Source organism: Pleurodeles waltl, chromosome 12 (assembly GCF_031143425.1).
Source record: "Pleurodeles waltl isolate 20211129_DDA chromosome 12, aPleWal1.hap1.20221129, whole genome shotgun sequence".
Lineage (NCBI taxonomy): Eukaryota > Metazoa > Chordata > Amphibia > Caudata > Salamandridae > Pleurodeles > Pleurodeles waltl.
The window spans coordinates 81,166,574-81,186,541 of record NC_090451.1 but is presented as its reverse complement, the minus strand read 5'-3'; the positions used below and the strand labels follow the sequence as shown (position 1 = coordinate 81,186,541).

At 43.1% G+C, this 19,968-nt stretch overlaps 1 protein-coding gene across 1 annotated transcript in view; it reads left to right on the top strand.

Annotated features, from left to right (window-relative positions):
- Positions 1-19,968, top strand: part of AP3D1 (adaptor related protein complex 3 subunit delta 1) — a 437,106-nt gene that overhangs the window by 152,708 nt on the left and 264,430 nt on the right. Inside the window, exon 16 of the mRNA XM_069217822.1 lies at positions 10,886-11,031. Coding sequence (XP_069073923.1) covers positions 10,886-11,031 — 146 coding nt within the window. The remainder of the gene's footprint in view (positions 1-10,885; positions 11,032-19,968) is intronic.

The window sequence follows — 19,968 nt, the reverse complement described above, 5'->3', positions numbered from 1 at the left end:
AAACACTTGGCAGGAGTTCTGACCGTATGTGTGGACAGTCTCACTTGGCATTTTTCAGCTGATCAGGAGTGGTGTTTGCCACTCATGAGAACGCGCACTGCCCCTCATTCTGCATCTTTCAGTATCTGCTGCACGGAGCATTGGAGCATTTTAATTGGATTGGGGCTCTACGTGTTTACCCCCATACGCTTGGTTCCTCGAGTTCTGAGGAAGATTCACCAAAACCTGGCCCAAGTCATATTAATAGCTCTGAAGTGGCCAAAAAGGGTGTGTTACACAGACCTACGTCACTTCTCACTGTGCCCCCCCACTCCATCTCCCTCCCAGGAAAGACCACCTCTTGCAGTCTCAGGGGCAAGTTCTACACCCCCACCTCCAGAGCCTGCACCTACATGCCTGGAGATTGAACTGGACAACCAGAGTTATTTTTCTCTCCCTACTGACATGGTGGATGTTATTTTAGCGGCTAGGGAACAGTCCACCTAGTCGGTGTATGCTGTCAGAAGGCTAGGTTTGTAAAGGGTTGTAGTGAGAATTCTATAGACCCTTTAAAAGCCCATTTGTCTGATATTTTACATTATGCGCTTTCCCTGGCCCAACAAGGTTGTGCAGTTGCAATAGTTATCGGTTATTTGTCTGCCCTTTCGGCATTCCTTTGTTTATCCGACCATCCTTCCCTATTACCCTATGGTGCTGGGATTTATTAAGAGATTTACTAATAGATTTCCTCCCACTTCGTTTATCATGCCTCAGTGGGATCTTAATAAGATTCTAACTTACCTTTTGGGTACTCCGTTTGAACCCTTACATAATTGTCCTTTGAGAATGCTTATGCTTAAAATTGTCTTTTTGCTAGAGATGTTAGTGAATTGCAGACATTAAGTGAGAAACCTCCTTTCATGACATAATATGCAGATACGTTGGTGTTGAGAACCATGGCTGCTTTCCTGTCAAAGGTGGCCGCTCCCACTTGGGCCAGTCTATCACCCTGCCTACTTTTTATCCTCCTTCACATCTATCTAGAGAGGAGGAAAGGCTTTGTTTGGACTCTAAAAGGGCTGTGAGTTTTTATATAGACAGGACACTTGAATTCCGGCTGGACAATCAACTGTTTATTGGCTATGTGGGAAACATAAAAGTAAAGGCTATTCATAAGAGGACATTGTCCAGATGGATCATCCTGTGCATAATGATTTGCTACGTAATGGCTAACAAAGAGAGACCTGAAGGTATTAGAGCTTATTCCACTAGAGCTAAGTCTTCTAGTTCCGCTTTAGCTACAGGTGTCCCATTAGTTGATATTTGTAAAGGAGCAGCTTGTACTTCCATCCACACTTTAGCAAAGTACTATTGCTTAGACTCCCGAGATGAAGAAGGGCAGTCATTTTGCTTGTTCTGTCTTGCAAGGTTTTTTGGTATAAGCAGACAAGCACCCTCCCTGAGAGTGCGGGACTGCTTGGGAAGTCTATTCAAAGGATGAGGAATCCTCTGGCAGATGCATCCATCAGAAGAACAAGTTACTTAACTTCAGTATCTACCTGTGGATTCCTCACTGACCCACCTGCCTCCCCATTTTTTGTCTGTATACACCAAAAACAAAAATCTATTTTTATTTTATGTATTTTCATTTCATATACATATTGGTGTATATATGTAAATCTTTGATTTACGTTTACAGCATGATTTTGTGTTGCTGGTTTTACCTTTTCGCCTCAAAGGCACAAAAAAGGTGGGTGAAAACTGACGTCGGCATGCCGACGAGGGCTTCTTATGGTCCTGATGACATTACACAAAGTCACATGTGGAGCCATGGCATTTTGGTGTCCTCATCGACGTGGCGAGCTATAAAGAAAGTTTCCCATGGAATGCTGGCACATTGGGGATATTCAAAAGGTGAGGAATCCACAGGTAGATACTGTATCCACCAGAAAAAAAGTGTTACCAAATGTAAGTAACTTGTTCTTCTGCCTCTAATAGTGAAATTCCTGTATATTTTTTAAATATTTTTTTAATATTGTCGTAGTATTGTTGAGAAGGGTTTCTGGTTGTTGTGGTTAGGCAGCCGGAGTTCTCAGGTAGGCTTGGCCTACAACTATTTGGTTTGAATTTGAAGAGATGGAGTCTTAGGTAGTAAAGCACATGCCCAAAATGTATCTGACACTATTAGCGTATTGCAGCTACTCTTGGACCTATCCTGATTCAGAAGAGAATTATTTTCACAAGTCTCTTTAAAAGAAACCAAATTTCTGGCAATGGCAGCTTCTCTCTTGCACTAACTTTTGAGTGTGCTATACGAAGTAGTACGAATGAAACCTCCTAAATGTACAGCAGATTTGTGTTGACTGCGGTTATTTTTTATGCCACTGTATAAGAAAAAAAGAGCACTGACTGAGTGAGAGCCTTCCTGTGGTCATCCAGGATGGTTCAAATCACCATCCTTCTAGAGAACTAGGAATTTTGTGGTTCAAGATAGCTTAGTGGTGATTGAGAAGGCTGTCAGCATCAATGTTTTTTCAGACATCTGATAGGTGGATACAGTTGTTTTTGTCCTCTTAAAATAGTTCATTTATTTGAGCATGAGATCTGCTCTAAACAAACTCTTTCCCTGGACATGAAAACTTGATAACACCTTTTCTAAACATGAGCCTATGAGCTATCGCCCATACTTAGTGTTTTGTAAAATTCAAAGGGGACCCACAAAATTCGGAGGTACACATTTCTGTTGTGGCATTGTTCAAGTAAATCATTGTATCAAAGTACAGAGGAGTCTTTGGGAATGCAGATGACTTTAAACTAATACCCAAAGTACTAATTTGTGCTCCTTTTGTACTCTGAACGAAACAATAACAGTCTTGTTACAATAGACTGATTCATTAAGTTGAAACTTGCTTCTTGAGTGACCGTTGGCATTGAATGTGATGGATGCCTGGCTTTACTGAAATGCCATCATTTTGTGCATTCAAGGATATTCACAAATCGACTTCTTTTTTCTCAAAGTACTAGAAAGATTCAATATTTCTGTACCTTATTTATGAATAGGTTGACTTGAGGATATTCGTTTTTAGAGGAAAATTCCTTGCAGATTTATTTTTAATCTAGGAACATATGCAGTGGTGGGTGTTACTCTAAAGACACAGTTACCAGGTTGTTGGTACATTAGATCACTTTTTCACTGACACTTGAGCAAGCAGCTACCATAGAGGAATTTATGGTAGATGCAGCAAGCAAGACAGTCCATCTGGGTAGGTCATTTCCATGACTGGTCTTTCAGTATCTGTTTTCTTGATTCCTGTTATTGTTTGTGTAGGAAGCTGGGTACTGGTTGCAGTATGCCCCACTTTTTGCCTGTTTTTTGGTGCAACTTTGATTGTAGTGCACTGGGTTCCTGCTAACCAGGTCCCCAGTGCCAGTGATCCTTCTCCAAAACAAGACACCTGGTCACTTGATCCACAAGTGCCCAGGTCCGGTTGCACACTTGTAAGTCCCTAGTATTTAGGGACCCTCTGATACCAGGAAAACAGATCTCCGCTGGACACAGAAGAAGTGGGCAAGACGCCTGCTGAACCTGAGAACCGGGGAACATGACTGACTTGGCGCCAACACTGCCATCTTGCCTCGTGCACCCGACCTTCAAGGAGCAACAGATCTGTCTTGCAGCTTCCAAGAAACTGGGAGAGCTGCAGTGCTTCGCAAATTGGCAAGAAGAACTCCCTTAGAGTAGAGGAGCTACTCCCCTGCATCTGCAGGCACCCAAGAAAGAACTGTGAGGACCGAGACCTCCAAAAAACATAACACCGGACATCACTACTGCACCCGAGCTGCCCAGCCCGGGCTGAAGTGGGCCAAAAGTGCCATTGTGGTCCCCAGGCCCTCCAGAGATGTAGCCCACCCTGAGGTTGCCCTCTGTGGACCTCCTGAAGGCGTCTGCAGCCTGATTCTGCAGACCACCCAGTATCCACAAGTGGCCTGAAGACTAAGACCTGTTGCCTCAGAACACCTTTGCACCCGTCTTCCCCGGACTGAGGAGAGGAGGTCCCAGGGTGTCCCATCTGACCCGTCTATACTTGTATGTAGTGCTTATTCTTCCTCTCTAGGATAAAATTACAGCATCTGAAAAATGCACTGTGTCAACTTTTGCAAGCTCTCACAATTAGAAAAGTACTCACCTGACTCCGGTAATCTTGGTACTAAGTTTATGTAAAAGTACATGCTATTTTTATAAATTGGTATCGGATTTCTTTATTGAGTGTGTCTCTCGGTGTGTTAGTTGTGCCTTACATGCCTAGTACTACCCTCTGATATGCCTAACTGCTCGACCACACTACCACAAAAGAGAGCATTTGGGATGTCATTTGTGCCTCTATGATACCTCTGGGGTTTACTTTGACACTTTGCACACAGTACCTCAGTTTGGTTCACCATATAAAGAGCCAGCTTCCTACAGTCTAAGGCGGGCTGCGTGAGTCTCAAATCCCTGTGCTTTAGTAAACTGATAAGTCCCTGCCATTGTGTTACGGATGTTGCTTTGCGTCAGGGCACCTGCCTGATAGAGATAAATAGGGTTAATAATTGCTAGAACAATTTACATGCCAGTTGTAGGTCTGCTAGCCCATTCCATGTAATGTGAAATTATGCGACGTGGAGTGGGAGAGTTTTTATACATATCTTTAACAAAAAAAACTGCTGGTGGCATTTCGGTAAATTCATTATTTAGCAATTTATTATGAAAAATTCAATTTTTGAGCTGTTTTTACTCAAATAAAGGTTTGGCGTTTTTCCCGAAGCCCAATCATTTGGAGTGATATCTGACTTGATACTAGAAGTGTAAATGTACCACTATAGCCTTGGTGTGTTAAATTGAAGTAGTACTGAAACTCCTTTATCATTGCTCTGAAGAAAATCCTGTAGGGTGTTTTAACACCAATTGTGGTGATGTCTTTAAAGTGTAAGTGTTGGGACCAGTTGTATGCGAGCAGGCAAGAAATCTTTCTATTTGCAGGAAGAATATGAGACTAGATGGCAGGTTAACTCATGGCTGAGGAAGGATCCTCAACCTGATTTAACTGCTAGTTGAATCTTTTGGTTTGTCCATAGCATACTTCAGCAGGAACATGTAGGAAGCTGGCCTGGTGTGTTGTGAGCACCTATGGTGTTGTCACCTTATTCCAGGTATTAGTGAGGTTTAACCAGTGTCTAGGAAGCCAGTGCTCTCTAAAGGTAGCTGTGGATGAGCAGCCAAGACTTATCTAGGAGACATGCAAAGCTTGTGCAATACCACTATAGTCACACAGCATTATCACACGTGAAAGAACCACACATTGTTACAAAAATAAAGGCCCTTTTTTTATGGTCACACAAATACTAAAATATTGTGTAGGCAATACCCCAACTGGAGGTAAGTAAACACACTATTAAATACACATTAGCAATCGGGAAATAGCATAGAAAGCATTATGTATTGGTAAAAACAATATCAAATAATGAGGGCTCTAGGGGAGGGCCAAACCATATACCAAAAAAAGTGGAATGTGAAAGGTAGTTCCCCACCCAAGGAAGTGGAATCGGTAGTGGGGAGCTGGAGGAACTAGGAACCCCAAGATCTGAGTACCAGGGCGCCGCACAGTGACCAGGCAAGACCCTGGTTCAAGACCAACAGGAGGACTTTGGAAAAAGTACTCTGCAAGATCCAGTGATGTCCCACGTCTGCGGTCGTGATATAGTTGGTCAGTGGTGCTGGAAAACCACCAACAAACCCGGGCACAAATACAAAAGTCAGAGAAGAAGGTTTTGTGAGGCTGAAGAGGACCAGCAAAGCCTAGGGGACTTGACCCAAGGAGGAAGTTCGAGGTGAGAGTCACAAGAAGAGGAGGCAGCCCCCAGAGGCGACCCACTGGCAGCAGGCACAGGAGTTGAGGTGAGTCCCACTCAGCATACCCTGAAGCATGTCCTACATTGCTGTAGCAGGAGAATGTGTGTCACAGGGAGAAGTGCTGGGGAGCCTGAAGATCCTTTGGAGGAGAACCAAACAAGCCTTGGTAGCTACAAGAGTTGTGGTGCACATGGTACTCTCCTGCCAGGAGAGGCAAAGGCTTACTGTCTTCCAAGTTGGACAGCTGCTAGAGAGGACCAAGGGCACCACCCCAGATAACCCCCTGTGATGCAGGATCCACACAGCTCCGGAAGAGAGAAGGTCCACACAGCCGGTCATCGTTGCAGTTGATGCCTGCGGACGCATGGGAGTGACTCCTACATTTTAAGGGAGATTCCTTCTTACTTCTTGTGCAGGCTGAAGACTCGTTGCCCTCAGAGAATGCACAGCCAGGGAAATGTTGCAGTTGCTGAAAGGAGCTGGAGAAACAATGTTGCAGAGCAGAGTCGTCGCTGGAGTTGCAGATTGTCGGTTCCTGAAGGGTCCAGGTGCAGTCCCAGTGGCCAGAAGATGAAGTAAATGATGCAGAAGAGTCCTGCTGGACTCTTGCATGTCGAATCTGAGGACCCACCCAAGAGGGAGACCCAAAATAGCCCAGGAAGGGGTTTGGTCACCTAGCAGGTTGACCACCTATCAGAAAGGGCACTGTTGCCTCACTTGCCTGACCTGGCCACTCAGATACTCCCAGGGGCCTCTGCTCACCTTGGATTCAAGATGGCAGATTCAAGTGGCCACCTGGAGGAGCTCTGGGCACCTCCCCTGGGGTGGTAATGGACTGGGGAGTGGTCACTTCCCTTTCCTTTGTTCAGTTTCACGCCAAAGCAGGTACTGGAGGGTCCCTGGACTGGTGCAAACTGGTTTATGCAAGGAGGGCACCAAATGTGCCCTTCAAAGCACACCAGTGGCTTGGGGAGGCTAGCCCTTCCAAGCCTTGTAACACCTATTTCCATGGGAAAGGGAGTTACCTCCCTCTCCCACAGGAAATCCTTTGTTCTGCTTTCCTCTGCCTGAGCTGGTCAAGCAGCAGGAGGAGAGAAACCTGTCTGAGGGGTGGCAGCAGCGCAGGCTGCCTGACAAGTCTCAGAAGACTAGTAGGAGCAGTGCTGTGGGTCCTCGAAGGAGTCTCCGGAGTGCATGGAGTCATACAACCAATACTGGCCACAGTATTGGGAGTATGATTCCGATATGTTTGATACCAAACATGCCTATGTTTTAGAATCATCATTATGTAGCTAGACATAGGTAGTGTCCTATGTCCAGTACACGGGTAAAATTGCTTCCCCGCACGTATGATGTCCAGTTTAATGGATCTGGAGTTTGTAGTGACACCTCTGCTCATGCAGGGGTGCCCTCATACACAGGTACCTGCACCCTGCCCTCTGGGCTAGGAGGGCTTACCATAGGGGTGACTTATAGTGACCTGTAGTGAAAGGGTGCATGCAACTTTTCACGCATGCTGCAATGGCAGGCATGCAGACACATTTTGCATGGGCTCCTATGGGTGGCACAATACCTGCTGCAGCCCATGGGGAACCCTTGGTGCCCTAATGCCCTGGGCACCTAAGTACCATATACTAGGTACTTATATTAGGGCACCAATATGTCAATTGTGGGGTGTGCTAAGTCCTAAGCAACCAAATATAGAGGGAGATAGCACAGTCACTGGGGTACTGGTTAGCTGGATCCCAGTGAACACAGTCAAAACACACTGACAGCAGGCAAATAGTGTCGGTAACTGTGCCAGAAATAGCTTTTTTTTTTTTACAGAACATATCACATTGGTGAGAAGGTGGGATTGGGGAGCGTGGCAACTGTTTTAGAGTTGGGTTTGCTAACCAACTAATAGTATGCTAGAATCCTGTTGCTCAGGCCAATAAACCTTCTTAATCATAATGGAGATGAGAAGAAAGAAAGCCCCCTGTCTGCATTTGCCGAGGAGATATTGTATTACCTGTTGAATGAACATAAAAGGCCTGTCCAACCTCTACTTCTACATTGATTTTTCAGAACCTTGTATAAGAATAAAGGTGATTGTTTACCTGACAAGGTCCACAGGATCACTTGAGACCTAGTTTTGCTCTGGGTTGCTGCTTGCCTACTGTGATACCTCAGTCAATGAGATCCTTATCAGCTAGATCTGGTGGCTCAATTGAGTAATGCACCTCAGAATCACCAGTTCAAATTCCTGAAGATCCACACAGCCTTTTATCCTTTGGAGGGCTATACAATAAGCACCTTTGAGTTGGGTTACAGTAAACATCTGTTATTCAGCCCCAACCTGCTCTAGAGAGTGAATAATGTCTTCACAATTGCACATTATGCTATAATAAAAGCTGAATGACTGAGGACCTTTTGTAAAAAACAAGCGCACAGGGTTACCCAAAGAAAACCCATATGACTTGCGAGCTAGTGGGAAGACTGTCACTTGTTACCAACAAACGCTACAACTCTTTTCAGCAGAGTGTGATCGGTTGGACAAACCCTGAGGTACCTATAAGAATAAATAAAATTGTACAACTGGTATGAAACTGATTTGGTTGTGAGAGTATGTCCTGGAGATTTGAGGCTTACATTGCTGCCAACACACCCAAAAGCAAACAACATCACCTGAGAGACCTACCTTCAGCATCTGAGTAATTGCTTTCCTTCCTCCTTTCCCACCGTTTTGCTGGGATAAATATTCTTGCCTGTAATCAGAATGCTCCACAATACATCATTCTATCTGTTCCTTCTGAAAAGATTTTCTAGGTGTACCTGTCACATACATTATGTTACCTTTCATTTTGTGCACATCCAGTTCCAGAATTACTTTTTAGGTGACCAAAGTTTTTCTGCACAGTCACGTTGCTTGCATCCTCGCTTGAACCCAACATAAATTAGCCTCCACTGGGTTTGTTCTATATGATAGCTTAGTCTCCATGTCCATGAGTGGGAGGCTTCATCTGTGAAATAGTTTATTGTATGGTTAATTTAAACTGTTACAGCTCAATAAGCCAATGAATGAAAATACACTAAAAATAACCAGATAACTTCATTATAAACAACCTGTTGGCAACAAGGAAAAAACACCAAAATCTATTATGTGCTAATTCATGACATTGATATGGCACTAACCATAAAAACGCATTAAGTTGATTGATATTTGAAGCATCCACCCTCATTACCCAGAAACGATGAACTTTTAGCTAGAATATCCATTCTGGTTTAAGTTAAAAAATGATCACGAAAAAAAAGCAGTAGCAAGAAAGTTAAAATCAACCAATCATTAACAATGGACCGGAGATTGTTAATTAAGCACAGTTTCAGCTTAAAACAGTTTTTCAAATGCTCAATAACATTGCACAAAACAATTTTACTATTTCATATTAGCTACTGATTTTCTTTGTATGACCTTCCATTTTTTTCATAAAGGAAATATTTAAATTTAAATTGGTCAGTTTCAGGCATGCAATCAGAGCTTGCCTACATGCTAGCGGTAACAGGAGAAGTAGTAATCAACATACAACAGCAGACACCCACAGAAACATTACATCGTTTAAGGCATCACTAAGCGTAAAAACAGTTTCTGAGGCACCTTATAACAGAGCGGATTTACTATTTCATAACATTTGTTAATTTCCATTCTAAGTCCTGTATTTAGTGAAGGAACTTTTTAATTGCAGGTTGTTCTAGCGCATACAAGTGATAACAGCCTGCCTACAAATTCCCAGCATTGATCTCTGCTCAGGTAATAATTTAGAGTAAATGCAGACAATGTGAATAAAAGATTCCGGAATTTAGTTACACAGCCTGCAAACATTTTGTTGCTTTGGCTTGATCCACATGGGAGCAAAATGGTGTGTCATAAATCCTCCAAATCTATATATCATAAATTTGCTTTTTAGTAAAATTGAATAGCCCGACCCCAAATAGGGATGTCTATATGAGGCAGTGTAATTGTTTAAAATCATCCAAGCATGTCCTTATTTTGTCTTTATCCATGTTACTTGATACTCCCACATAGCTGTATTAAGATTTGTTTTTAATTCAACTAATGAAATGGGTAGAGCCCACAGACCTCGCACTTGTAGTGTATTGAGCAGCTTCCAGATAATTTCCGGAGCATAGTTGTGCACTTTGGACTGTTTATTTCTGTCCTGATCAAGTGTACCAACCCTAGAGGTCCTAAGTTTAAAACCTGTTTTTATGAATGTCTCTTGTTTTACAAATGTTTGGCCTTTTAAGCCAAATTCCAAACAAATTTGAGCCACTAATGCATTTCTTGGAAGGCAAAAAATTGTCTCTAGGTGTTCACTATGATGATGTCCAGCAAATTTGCAACTTTAACACAAAGTGCTTCACAGGCGTAGGTTATTGTTGGCAGCAAGTTTGCATTTATTATTCTGATCTTTGGCACCAATGTTATTTCCCTCAAAATGGGAGGATTGAAGGGCTTAAGTACACATTTGCCTGTAAAAGGCAATAGCTGTTGTACATCGCCCTTATCCAACAACTCAATTTTGGTTTTAGTGTTATACTTGTTCAGGTATACATTTGAAAAATGAAAGGGAAGGACATGGAATGAGAGAAATATTACTTTTTGGAGGAACCCTGGTGTTGGTATAAAAATATAAGAAACACTCTGATCTTTGCCACCTGGAGGACATAATTCATATAAGCTGGCATTAGTAGGAGCCTTAAGACTAGAAGAAATTAAATAATTAGTGAATAGGAAATCCGTATGTTTACTAGATGTGTTGTCCTTCATAAAAGAATGGCCTGCGCTGGCTATGATTTCATCAGGAACAATTGCGGAAGACACTGAAATGTTTCTTAAACTGTATTGTGTAAATATTTGTTGAGGCATGTTGGATTTGTACACCTTTCTGATCATTGCCCTGTTTCAACAATCTGGCTTAACTGTAGCCTTTCACTTTCACTCACTCGACTCTGACATTTTCATTTACTTTTTTGTAGGCATCTTGCATCTTACAGTTAATCAAATACATTCTGAAACTGCAAGCTAAAGATGTTCCTGTAGCAGAGGAAGTAATAGCATTGTTTGCTGGTGAATTGAATCCTGTTGCTCCCAAAGCTCAGAAAAAGGTGCCAGTTCCTGATGGGTAAGTCTGAAATACTGTGTCTTTAGTATGACTACGTATAAAAAGCAAAGTGAATATCCATCGCTATATTCAGCGGAATGTGTTCTGAAAACCCTCAGCCCTAGTGGTGACAATAAAACCATTAATTGTATCTTGTACTCTCTAAAGCCTTCATGTCAAATACGTTTGCAGGTAGTACAGAAAAGATCAGGTGTTAAATAGTGGATTTAACACCTTCCAACATAAAATGAATACTTCACGTGGTCTGGGTTCCTATGAAACCCGATTTGTTGTCTACAGCTGCCATTTACTGCAATTGTTGTGGATATGTTATTTAGTTTCACTGGAAAAATATGGTCAGTTATTTCTCGCTAATGCTGGTAGGCAGCAGGTTCATAGTCTTGCCACAAAATCCATTGTGTCCTGCAGAGGATCTTATTCTGAACAATAATTCAGAATGTTTTGATGATGAATCAGCATCCTTGGTGGTTTATCACTTGGTGAGACAACTAAAAAGAAAATGTAGCTTTCTGTTTCTCTTATCAGCAAGGCTGATTTGTAGTAAAAACTCTCAGGTGTCCATTTCACCGAACCCATGTCATGAACACTACAATTTCAGACCCATACGCCCTGCTCCCGGGGCTTCAGACCAGGAACATAAAGTGAAATAGAACACCTTCCTCTTATATTAGAAGAGGCAACAGACATCCAAATGACACAAAGCAACCAATAAGGAAACATCTATGTGTGATGTATACTTTTTGGCTTGTATCTGTCTGCAGATGTTCTAGCAGTGATGGTAGTGAATTTGTCTCATATAGATTGTAATGTCACTCTTGGAGTCTATTATCAGGCTGATTGAGTCCGGCTTGGAGATCTTCATTTCCATTGAAGCAGTACATTGGCCCCTAGAGAACACTGTCTGCATATCTGGGAGGTGTACCAATGTGCTCTGAAATGTTTGTTCTGCCTCTGTGTAAAATGGCATTATTGTTTTGGTTGTGGTTTTTCTAACAGACTCCTATAACTAACCTAGAAAAGGTACATCGTTCTGGTTCACCAGTTTGTTGCTTGTACAATAAAACCAGATGTGTTTGTAGTATCATTTTATTAGTGAAAATTGAGTGTGTGTTTATATATATATATATTTTTGTGTGTGTGTGTGTGTATGTATGTATATATATATGTTCAATGGCATGTGTAGCTGCAGATACACATGCTGTGCACATCCACCGGGCCTGGTCGGCCCGTCCACGTGTCTCTTCAAGGCTGATGGAACGGACCCCATTCCGCTTCTGTCCAGAATGCCATAACAAGTATCCATATACAGATCAACATCTGGTCTGTAACTTGTGTTTGTCACCAGAACACAAGGAGGATACTTGTGAGGCCTGTCGAGCGTTTCGGTCCAGGAAGACACTCAGGGACCGAAGAGCAAGAAGACTGCAAATGGCGTCGGCACCGACAGAACAAGAGGGTTTCGAGGAGGAGGAAGAAACATTCTCCACCCAGGAGTCGGACTCTGAGGAGATCGATCCCGAGGAAACGCCGAAAACCGTGAGTAAGATGTCGAAAACAAGAACTCACGAGAAAAGCGCTAAAGCCCAGGGGACGCCACTGCCAACAGGCCATGGCTTAACCCGAAAAGTAGGTGACCGTTCATCGGCACCGAAAAAGGGCGAGCTGGTGTCGAAGTCATCCGACTCCGGTCGAGATACCGGCACACAGCAATCTCGGGCCCGAGATAGTGGCTCAGAGAAGATTCGGCACCAAGACAGCGGCACCGAAACGGGTCGGCACCGAGAGAGCACGACGCCGAAAGTAAAAAAGGTTTCGTCGGAGCCGAAAAAAGCAGCCGAAAAGGTTTCGGTACTGAAATATCCGGCCTCTGAACCGAAAACAAATTCCTACACTGAGGAACAAGGACTGTCCACACAAATGAAGACACATAGATTTGGACAGGAATTACAGGCAATAGAGCCAGATCACACACAAAGACGGCTCTTTATTCAAAAAGATACAGGGAAGATCAGCACTCTTCCTCCAGTTAAAATGAAACGCAAGCTTGCCTTCCAAGACACAGACAAACAGCCACACGCAAAGGTGGCTAAACAAGTAACACCACCACCATCCCCACATCACTCTCCGCAACCATCACCGGTAGCCACTCCACCAATGATGCAATCCCCAACTCATACAGGAATGAGTCAAGATGACCCTGACGCATGGGACCTTTATGACGCACAAGTGTCAGATAATAGTCCAGAATGCTATCCAGCTAAACCATCGCCACCAGAGGATAGTACAGGCTACGCACAGGTGGTGTCAAGAGCAGCTGCATTTCATAATGTCAGCCTTCATTCAGAGCCCATTGAAGACGACTTTCTTTTTAATACACTGTCGTCCACACACAGCCAATATCAGAGTCTTCCTATGCTACCCGGAATGCTAAAACACTCCAAACAAGTGTTTGAGGAGCCTGTTAAAGGGAGAGCCATTACTCCAAGAGTAGATAAAAAATATAAACCGCCACCAACAGACCCAGTGTACAGTACACAACAGCTAACACCAGACTCTGTTGTAGTGGGAGCAGCGCGCAAAAGAGCCAACTCTCATACTTCAGGAGATGCACCACCTCCAGATAAAGAAAGTCGAAAATTCGATGCTGCAGGCAAAAGAGTGGCGGCACAGGCAGCAAACCAGTGGCGTATTGCAAATTCGCAAGCTTTGCTAGCCAGATATGATAGGGCCCATTGGGATGAGATGCAACACCTTATTGAACATTTACCCAAGGAGTTCCAAAAAAGAGCGCAGCAAGTAGTAGAAGGAGGACAGGGTATCTCAAATAATTAGATACGGTCAGCAATGGATGCTGCAGACACAGCTGCTAGAACTGTCAACACAGCTGTAACAATAAGGAGACATGCATGGCTGCGTACATCAGGATTTAAACCACAGATACAGCAAGCTGGGCTGAATATGCCATTCAACGGACAGCAGTTGTTTGGGCCGGAGGTGGACACTGCGATCGAAAAACTTAAAAAAGACACTGACACGGCCAAAGCCATGGGCGCACTCTACTCCCCACAGAGCAGAGGCACATTTCGAAAGACACAATTTCGAGGGGGGTTTCGAGGGCAAACCACAGAAGCCACAACCTCACAAACAAAGCCCACTTACCAGAGCCAGTATCAGCGGGGAGGTTTTCGGGGACAATATAGAGGGGACAATTTCAAAGGAATAGAGGAAAGTTCCAAAGTCCCAAAACTCCTCCAAACAAGCAGTGACTTCAAGGTCACAAATCCCCAACACATAACACCTGTGGGGGGGAGACTAACCAAGTTTTACAAACATTGGGAGGAAATAACAACAGACACTTGGGTCTTAGCAATTATCCAGCATGGTTATTGCATAGAATTTATCAAATTCCCTCCAAACATCCCACCGAAAACACACAATATGTCAAAACAACATATAGATCTTCTAGGACTAGAAGTTCAGGCATTGCTACAAAAAGAAGCAATAGAGTTAGTACCAAAACAACAAATAAACACAGGAGTTTACTCCCTGTACTTTCTAATACCCAAAAAAGACAAGAGTCTGAGACCTATACTAGATCTCAGAACATTAAATACCTACATCAAATCAGATCACTTTCACATGGTTACATTACAAGACGTAATCCCACTGCTCAAACAACAAGACTACATGACAACACTAGACCTAAAGGATGCATATTTCCATATACCAATACATCCTTCACACAGAAAGTACCTAAGGTTTGTATTCCAAGGGATACATTACCAATTCAAAGTGTTGCCATTCGGAATAACAACTGCACCAAGAGTTTTTACAAAATGCCTAGCCGTAGTAGCTGCACATATCAGAAGGCAGCAAATACATGTGTTCCCGTACCTAGACGATTGGTTAATCAAAACCAACACGCTAAGACGGTGTTCACAACATACAAAATATGTCATAGAAATCCTCCACAAACTAGGTTTCTCAATCAATTACACAAAGTCACACCTTCTGCCGTGTCAAACACAGCAATACTTAGGAGCAACAATCAACACAGCAAAAGGGATTGCCACTCCAAGTCCACAAAGAGTTCACACATTTCACAATGTGATACAGACCATGTATCCAAATCAAAAGATACAGGTCAAACTGGTGATGAAACTACTAGGCATGATGTCTTCATGCATAGCCATTGTCCCAAACGCAAGGTTGCACATGCGGCCCTTACAACAGTGCCTAGCATCACAATGGTCACAAGCACAGGGTCAGCTTCTAGATCTGGTGTTGATAGACCGCCAAACATACATCTCGCTTCAATGGTGGAACAGTATAAATTTAAACCAAGGGCGGCCTTTCCAAGACCCAGTGCCAGAATACGTGATAACAACAGATGCTTCCATGATAGGGTGGGGAGCACACCTCAATCAACACAGCATCCAAGGACAATGGGACATACAGCAAAAACAGTTTCACATAAATCACTTAGAACTGTTAGCGGTATTTCTAGCGCTCAAAGCATTTCAACCCATAATAAGACACAAACACATTCTTGTCAAAACAGACAACATGACAACAATGTATTACCTAAACAAACAGGGAGGCACACACTCAACACAGTTGTGTCTCCTAACACAGAAAATATGGCATTGGGCGATTCACAACCACATTCGCCTAATAGCACAATTTATTCCAGGAATTCAGAACCAGTTAGAAGACAATCTCTCTCGGGATCACCAACAGATCCACGAATGGGAGATTCACCCACAAATACTAAACACTTACTTCCAAATGTGGGGAATACCACAAATAGATCTATTTGCAACAAAAGAAAACTCAAAATGCCAAAACTTCGCATCCAGGTACCCACAACATCAGTCTCAGGGCAATGCACTATGGATGAACTGGTCAGGGATATTTGCATACGCTTTTCCCCCTCTCCCACTTCTTCCATATCTAGTAAACAAGTTGAGTCAAAACAAACTCAAACTCATACTAATAGCACCAACATGGGCAAGGCAACCTTGGTACACAACACTACTAGACCTTTCAGTAGTACCTCATGTCAAACTGCCAAACAGGCCAGATCTGTTAACACAACACAAACAACAGATCAGACATCCAAATCCAGCATCGTTGAATCTAGCAATTTGGCTCCTGAAATCCTAGAATTCGGGCACTTAGACCTCACACAGGAATGTATGGAGGTCATAAAACAAGCTAGAAAACCTACCACTAGACACTGCTATGCAAATAAGTGGAAAAGATTTGTTTATTACTGCCATAATAATCAAATTCAACCTTTACACGCATCTGCAAAAGAAATAGTAGGATACCTACTACATTTGCATAAATCTAACCTAGCTTTCTCTTCCATTAAAATACATCTTACGGCAATTTCTGCTTACCTACAAATTACGCACTCAATTTCATTGTTTAGGATACCAGTCATAAAGGCGTTTATGGAAGGCCTAAAGAGAATTATACCACCAAGAACACCACCAGTTCCTTCATGGAACCTCAACATTGTCCTAACACGACTCATGGGTCCACCTTTTGAGCCCATGCACTCTTGTAAAATGCAATACTTAACGTGGAAAGTTGCATTTCTAATTGCCATCACATCTCTAAGAAGAGTGAGTGAAATTCAAGCATTTACCATTCAAGAACCATTTATTCAAATACACAAAAATAAAGTTGTTCTACGGACCAATCCTAAATTTTTACCAAAAGTAATCTCACCGTTCCACTTAAATCAAACGGTAGAATTACCAGTGTTCTTCCCACAGCCAGATTCTGTAGCTGAAAGAGCACTACATACATTAGACATCAAAAGAGCACTAATGTACTACATTGACAGAACAAAACTAATTCGAAAGACAAAACAACTATTTATCGCCTTTCAAAAACATCATACAGGAAATCCAATTTCAAAACAAGGCATTGCTAGGTGGATAGTTAAGTGCATTCAAACCTGCTATCTTAAAGCTAAAAGAGAACTGCCTATTACACCAAAGGCACACTCAACCAGAAAGAAAGGTGCTACCATGGCCTTTCTAGGAAACATTCCAAGAACGAAATATGTAAGGCAGCAACATGGTCTACGCCTCATACATTTACCAAGCACTACTGTGTAGATGTGCTAACTGCACAACAAGCAACAGTAGGTCAAGCTGTATTAAGAACATTATTTCAAACTACTTCAACTCCTACGGGCTGAACCACCGCTTTTGGGGAGATAACTGCTTACTAGTCTATGCACAGCATGTGTATCTGCAGCTACACATGCCATCGAACGGAAAATGTCACTTACCCAGTGTACATCTGTTCGTGGCATTAGTCGCTGCAGATTCACATGCGCCCACCCGCCTCCCCGGGAGCCTGTAGCCGTTTAGAAGTAGATCTTAAACATTTGTAAATAGATTACTTAAAACTTTATTATTTACATACGCATTCACTCCATTGCATGGGCACTATTACTAGCATACACAACTCCTACCTCACCCTCTGCGGGCAAAACAATCTAAGATGGAGTCGACACCCATGTGCAATGGAGTCGAAATGGGAGGAGTCCCTCGGTCTCGTGACTCGAAAAGACTTCTTCGAAGAAAAACAACTTGTAACACTCCGAGCCCAACACCAGATGGCGGGATGTGCACAGCATGTGAATCTGCAGCGACTAATGCCACGAACAGATGTACACTGGGTAAGTGACATTTTCCATATCTCCAAACCAAGCAGCTCCACTACAGAGCCAGGGGCACTCTTGGATTCCACTTCCTCACACCAGCATAACGCGTTTCAGTGAAGTGCCTTCTTCAGATGCCGGAATTACAGGACATTGATTGTTGATTGTATTGAGAAACAATATGATTGGGACTGTGTAAAAACAATTGAGAAAAATCAGAGTGGTAGCGTATCCAGCTTGGTGCATTATGGGAAATGAAGTCTGTTTGTAATCATGAATGAATTGAAGGAGGAGTAAAAACGTTTTTAAACACTAGTGGGCGTGTGTCCCGTAATTACCGGCATCTGAAGAAGGCACTTCGCCGAAACGCGTCATGCTGGGGTGAGGAAGTGGAATCCAAGAGTGCCCCTGGCTGTGTAGTGGAGCTGCTTGGTTTGGACATAAATTACGTGCAGTGCTGTTTGCACAAAGGAGGTACCCACCTGAATATATATATATATATATATATATATATATATATATATATATATATATATGTGTATATATATATATATATATATATATGTATATATATATATATTCGATGGCATGTGTAGCTGCAGATACACATGCTGTGCATTATCCTGCCATCTAGTGTTGAGCTCGGAGTGTTACAAGTTGTTTTTCTTCGAAGAAGTGTTTTCGAGTCATGGGATCGAGTGACTCCTCCTCTTCGGTTCCATTGCGCATGGGCATCGACTCCATTGTTAGATTGTTTTCTTGCCGCTGTCTGGTTCGGATGTGTTTCCTCTCGCTCCGAGATTTAGATTCGGAAAGCTCTGTAAAACTTTCTTTTCGTCTGTATTGTCTCGATCGGGTTTATATCTTCCATCTACACAGCAGTACCGTCGGGAAAACAACTTTGTTCGGCCTTCGGGGTGCGCGCGTCCAATTCGGGCCGACCGCGTGGAAAGCCTCATGGATTGGACTCCATTCCGATTCTGTCCTCGGTGCCACGCAAAATACCTGTACACAGACCAGCATCTGGTTTGCAACCTTTGCCTTTCCCCGGATCATCAGGAAGAAAATTGTGAGGCCTGTTGATTCTTCCAATCGAAAAAGACTATTCAAGAAAGGAGGGCACGAAGACTCGAAATGGCGTCGAGAAGCAGTGAGCATCTCGACATAGAGGAAGAAGAACTGATGCAAACAGCGGTCTCGGGTCGAGATTCCGAATCCAAACAGGAATCAGAAGAAGACAGACCGGTCACAGCAGGACAGCATTTGAGTACGCCTGCCCCCATACCATCACAAAAGAAAAGACACAAGGCCGTGGGTATGCCATTGCCGGAAAGGCCATGGCTCGGCCCGGAAAAAGACTGGCGGTGACCAACTTACCAGTTCGGCACTGAAAAAGGTCACTCCTCCAAAAACAGCAGAGGCAACAAAAAGCTTTGTGTCTGACTCCAGTAAACACAATTTTTCAGAGTTGAAAATTCGAAAACGGCTTTCAGAGCCGAAACCTTCGTCCGCAACATCTTTTTCGATTCCGAAAAAGCATGCTTCGGAGCCGAAAAGGCCTACTTATACAGAGGAACATGGACATGAAAAAGACTTAAAGAAAGCCACAAAACCTCTGAAGAGGAGTTTGAATTACAGACAGTATTTGAAGTATGGATGAAAGGCAGTCCAGGATCCACATTCATAAGGAAACTGGGAGAATTCAAACAGCACCTCCTTTGAAAACAAAAAGAAAGCTAGCCTTTCAGGAGGAATTGGACACTATGCAGCCTCCAGCAGTAGTGCCAAAGCAGAAGGAGAAACCACCACCTCCTCAATCTTCACCTCACTCTCCACACCTACCTACCTCTCCTCCTACTAGTCCTATACCAGTGCAGTCACCCACTCACTCTTATGACTCACAACACGACAATGTGGATCCATGGGACCTTTATGATACAGATCCCATTCCTAGTAATGATCCAGACAGCTATCCCTCTAAACCATCACCCCCTGAGGATAGCACTGTCTACAACCAAGTTATAGCTAGGGCTGAAGCATATCATGGTGTCACCATGCATACAGAACCCCTAGAAGAGGATTTCTTATTTAACACCCTATCCTCAACACACACTAAATATCAATGCCTTCCCATGCTCCCAATCATGGTAAAACATGCGGATCAAATATTTAGTTAACCTGTTAAGGCACATATAATAACACCTAGGATAGAGAAAAAATATAAACCTGCACCCTCCGACCCTGATTACATA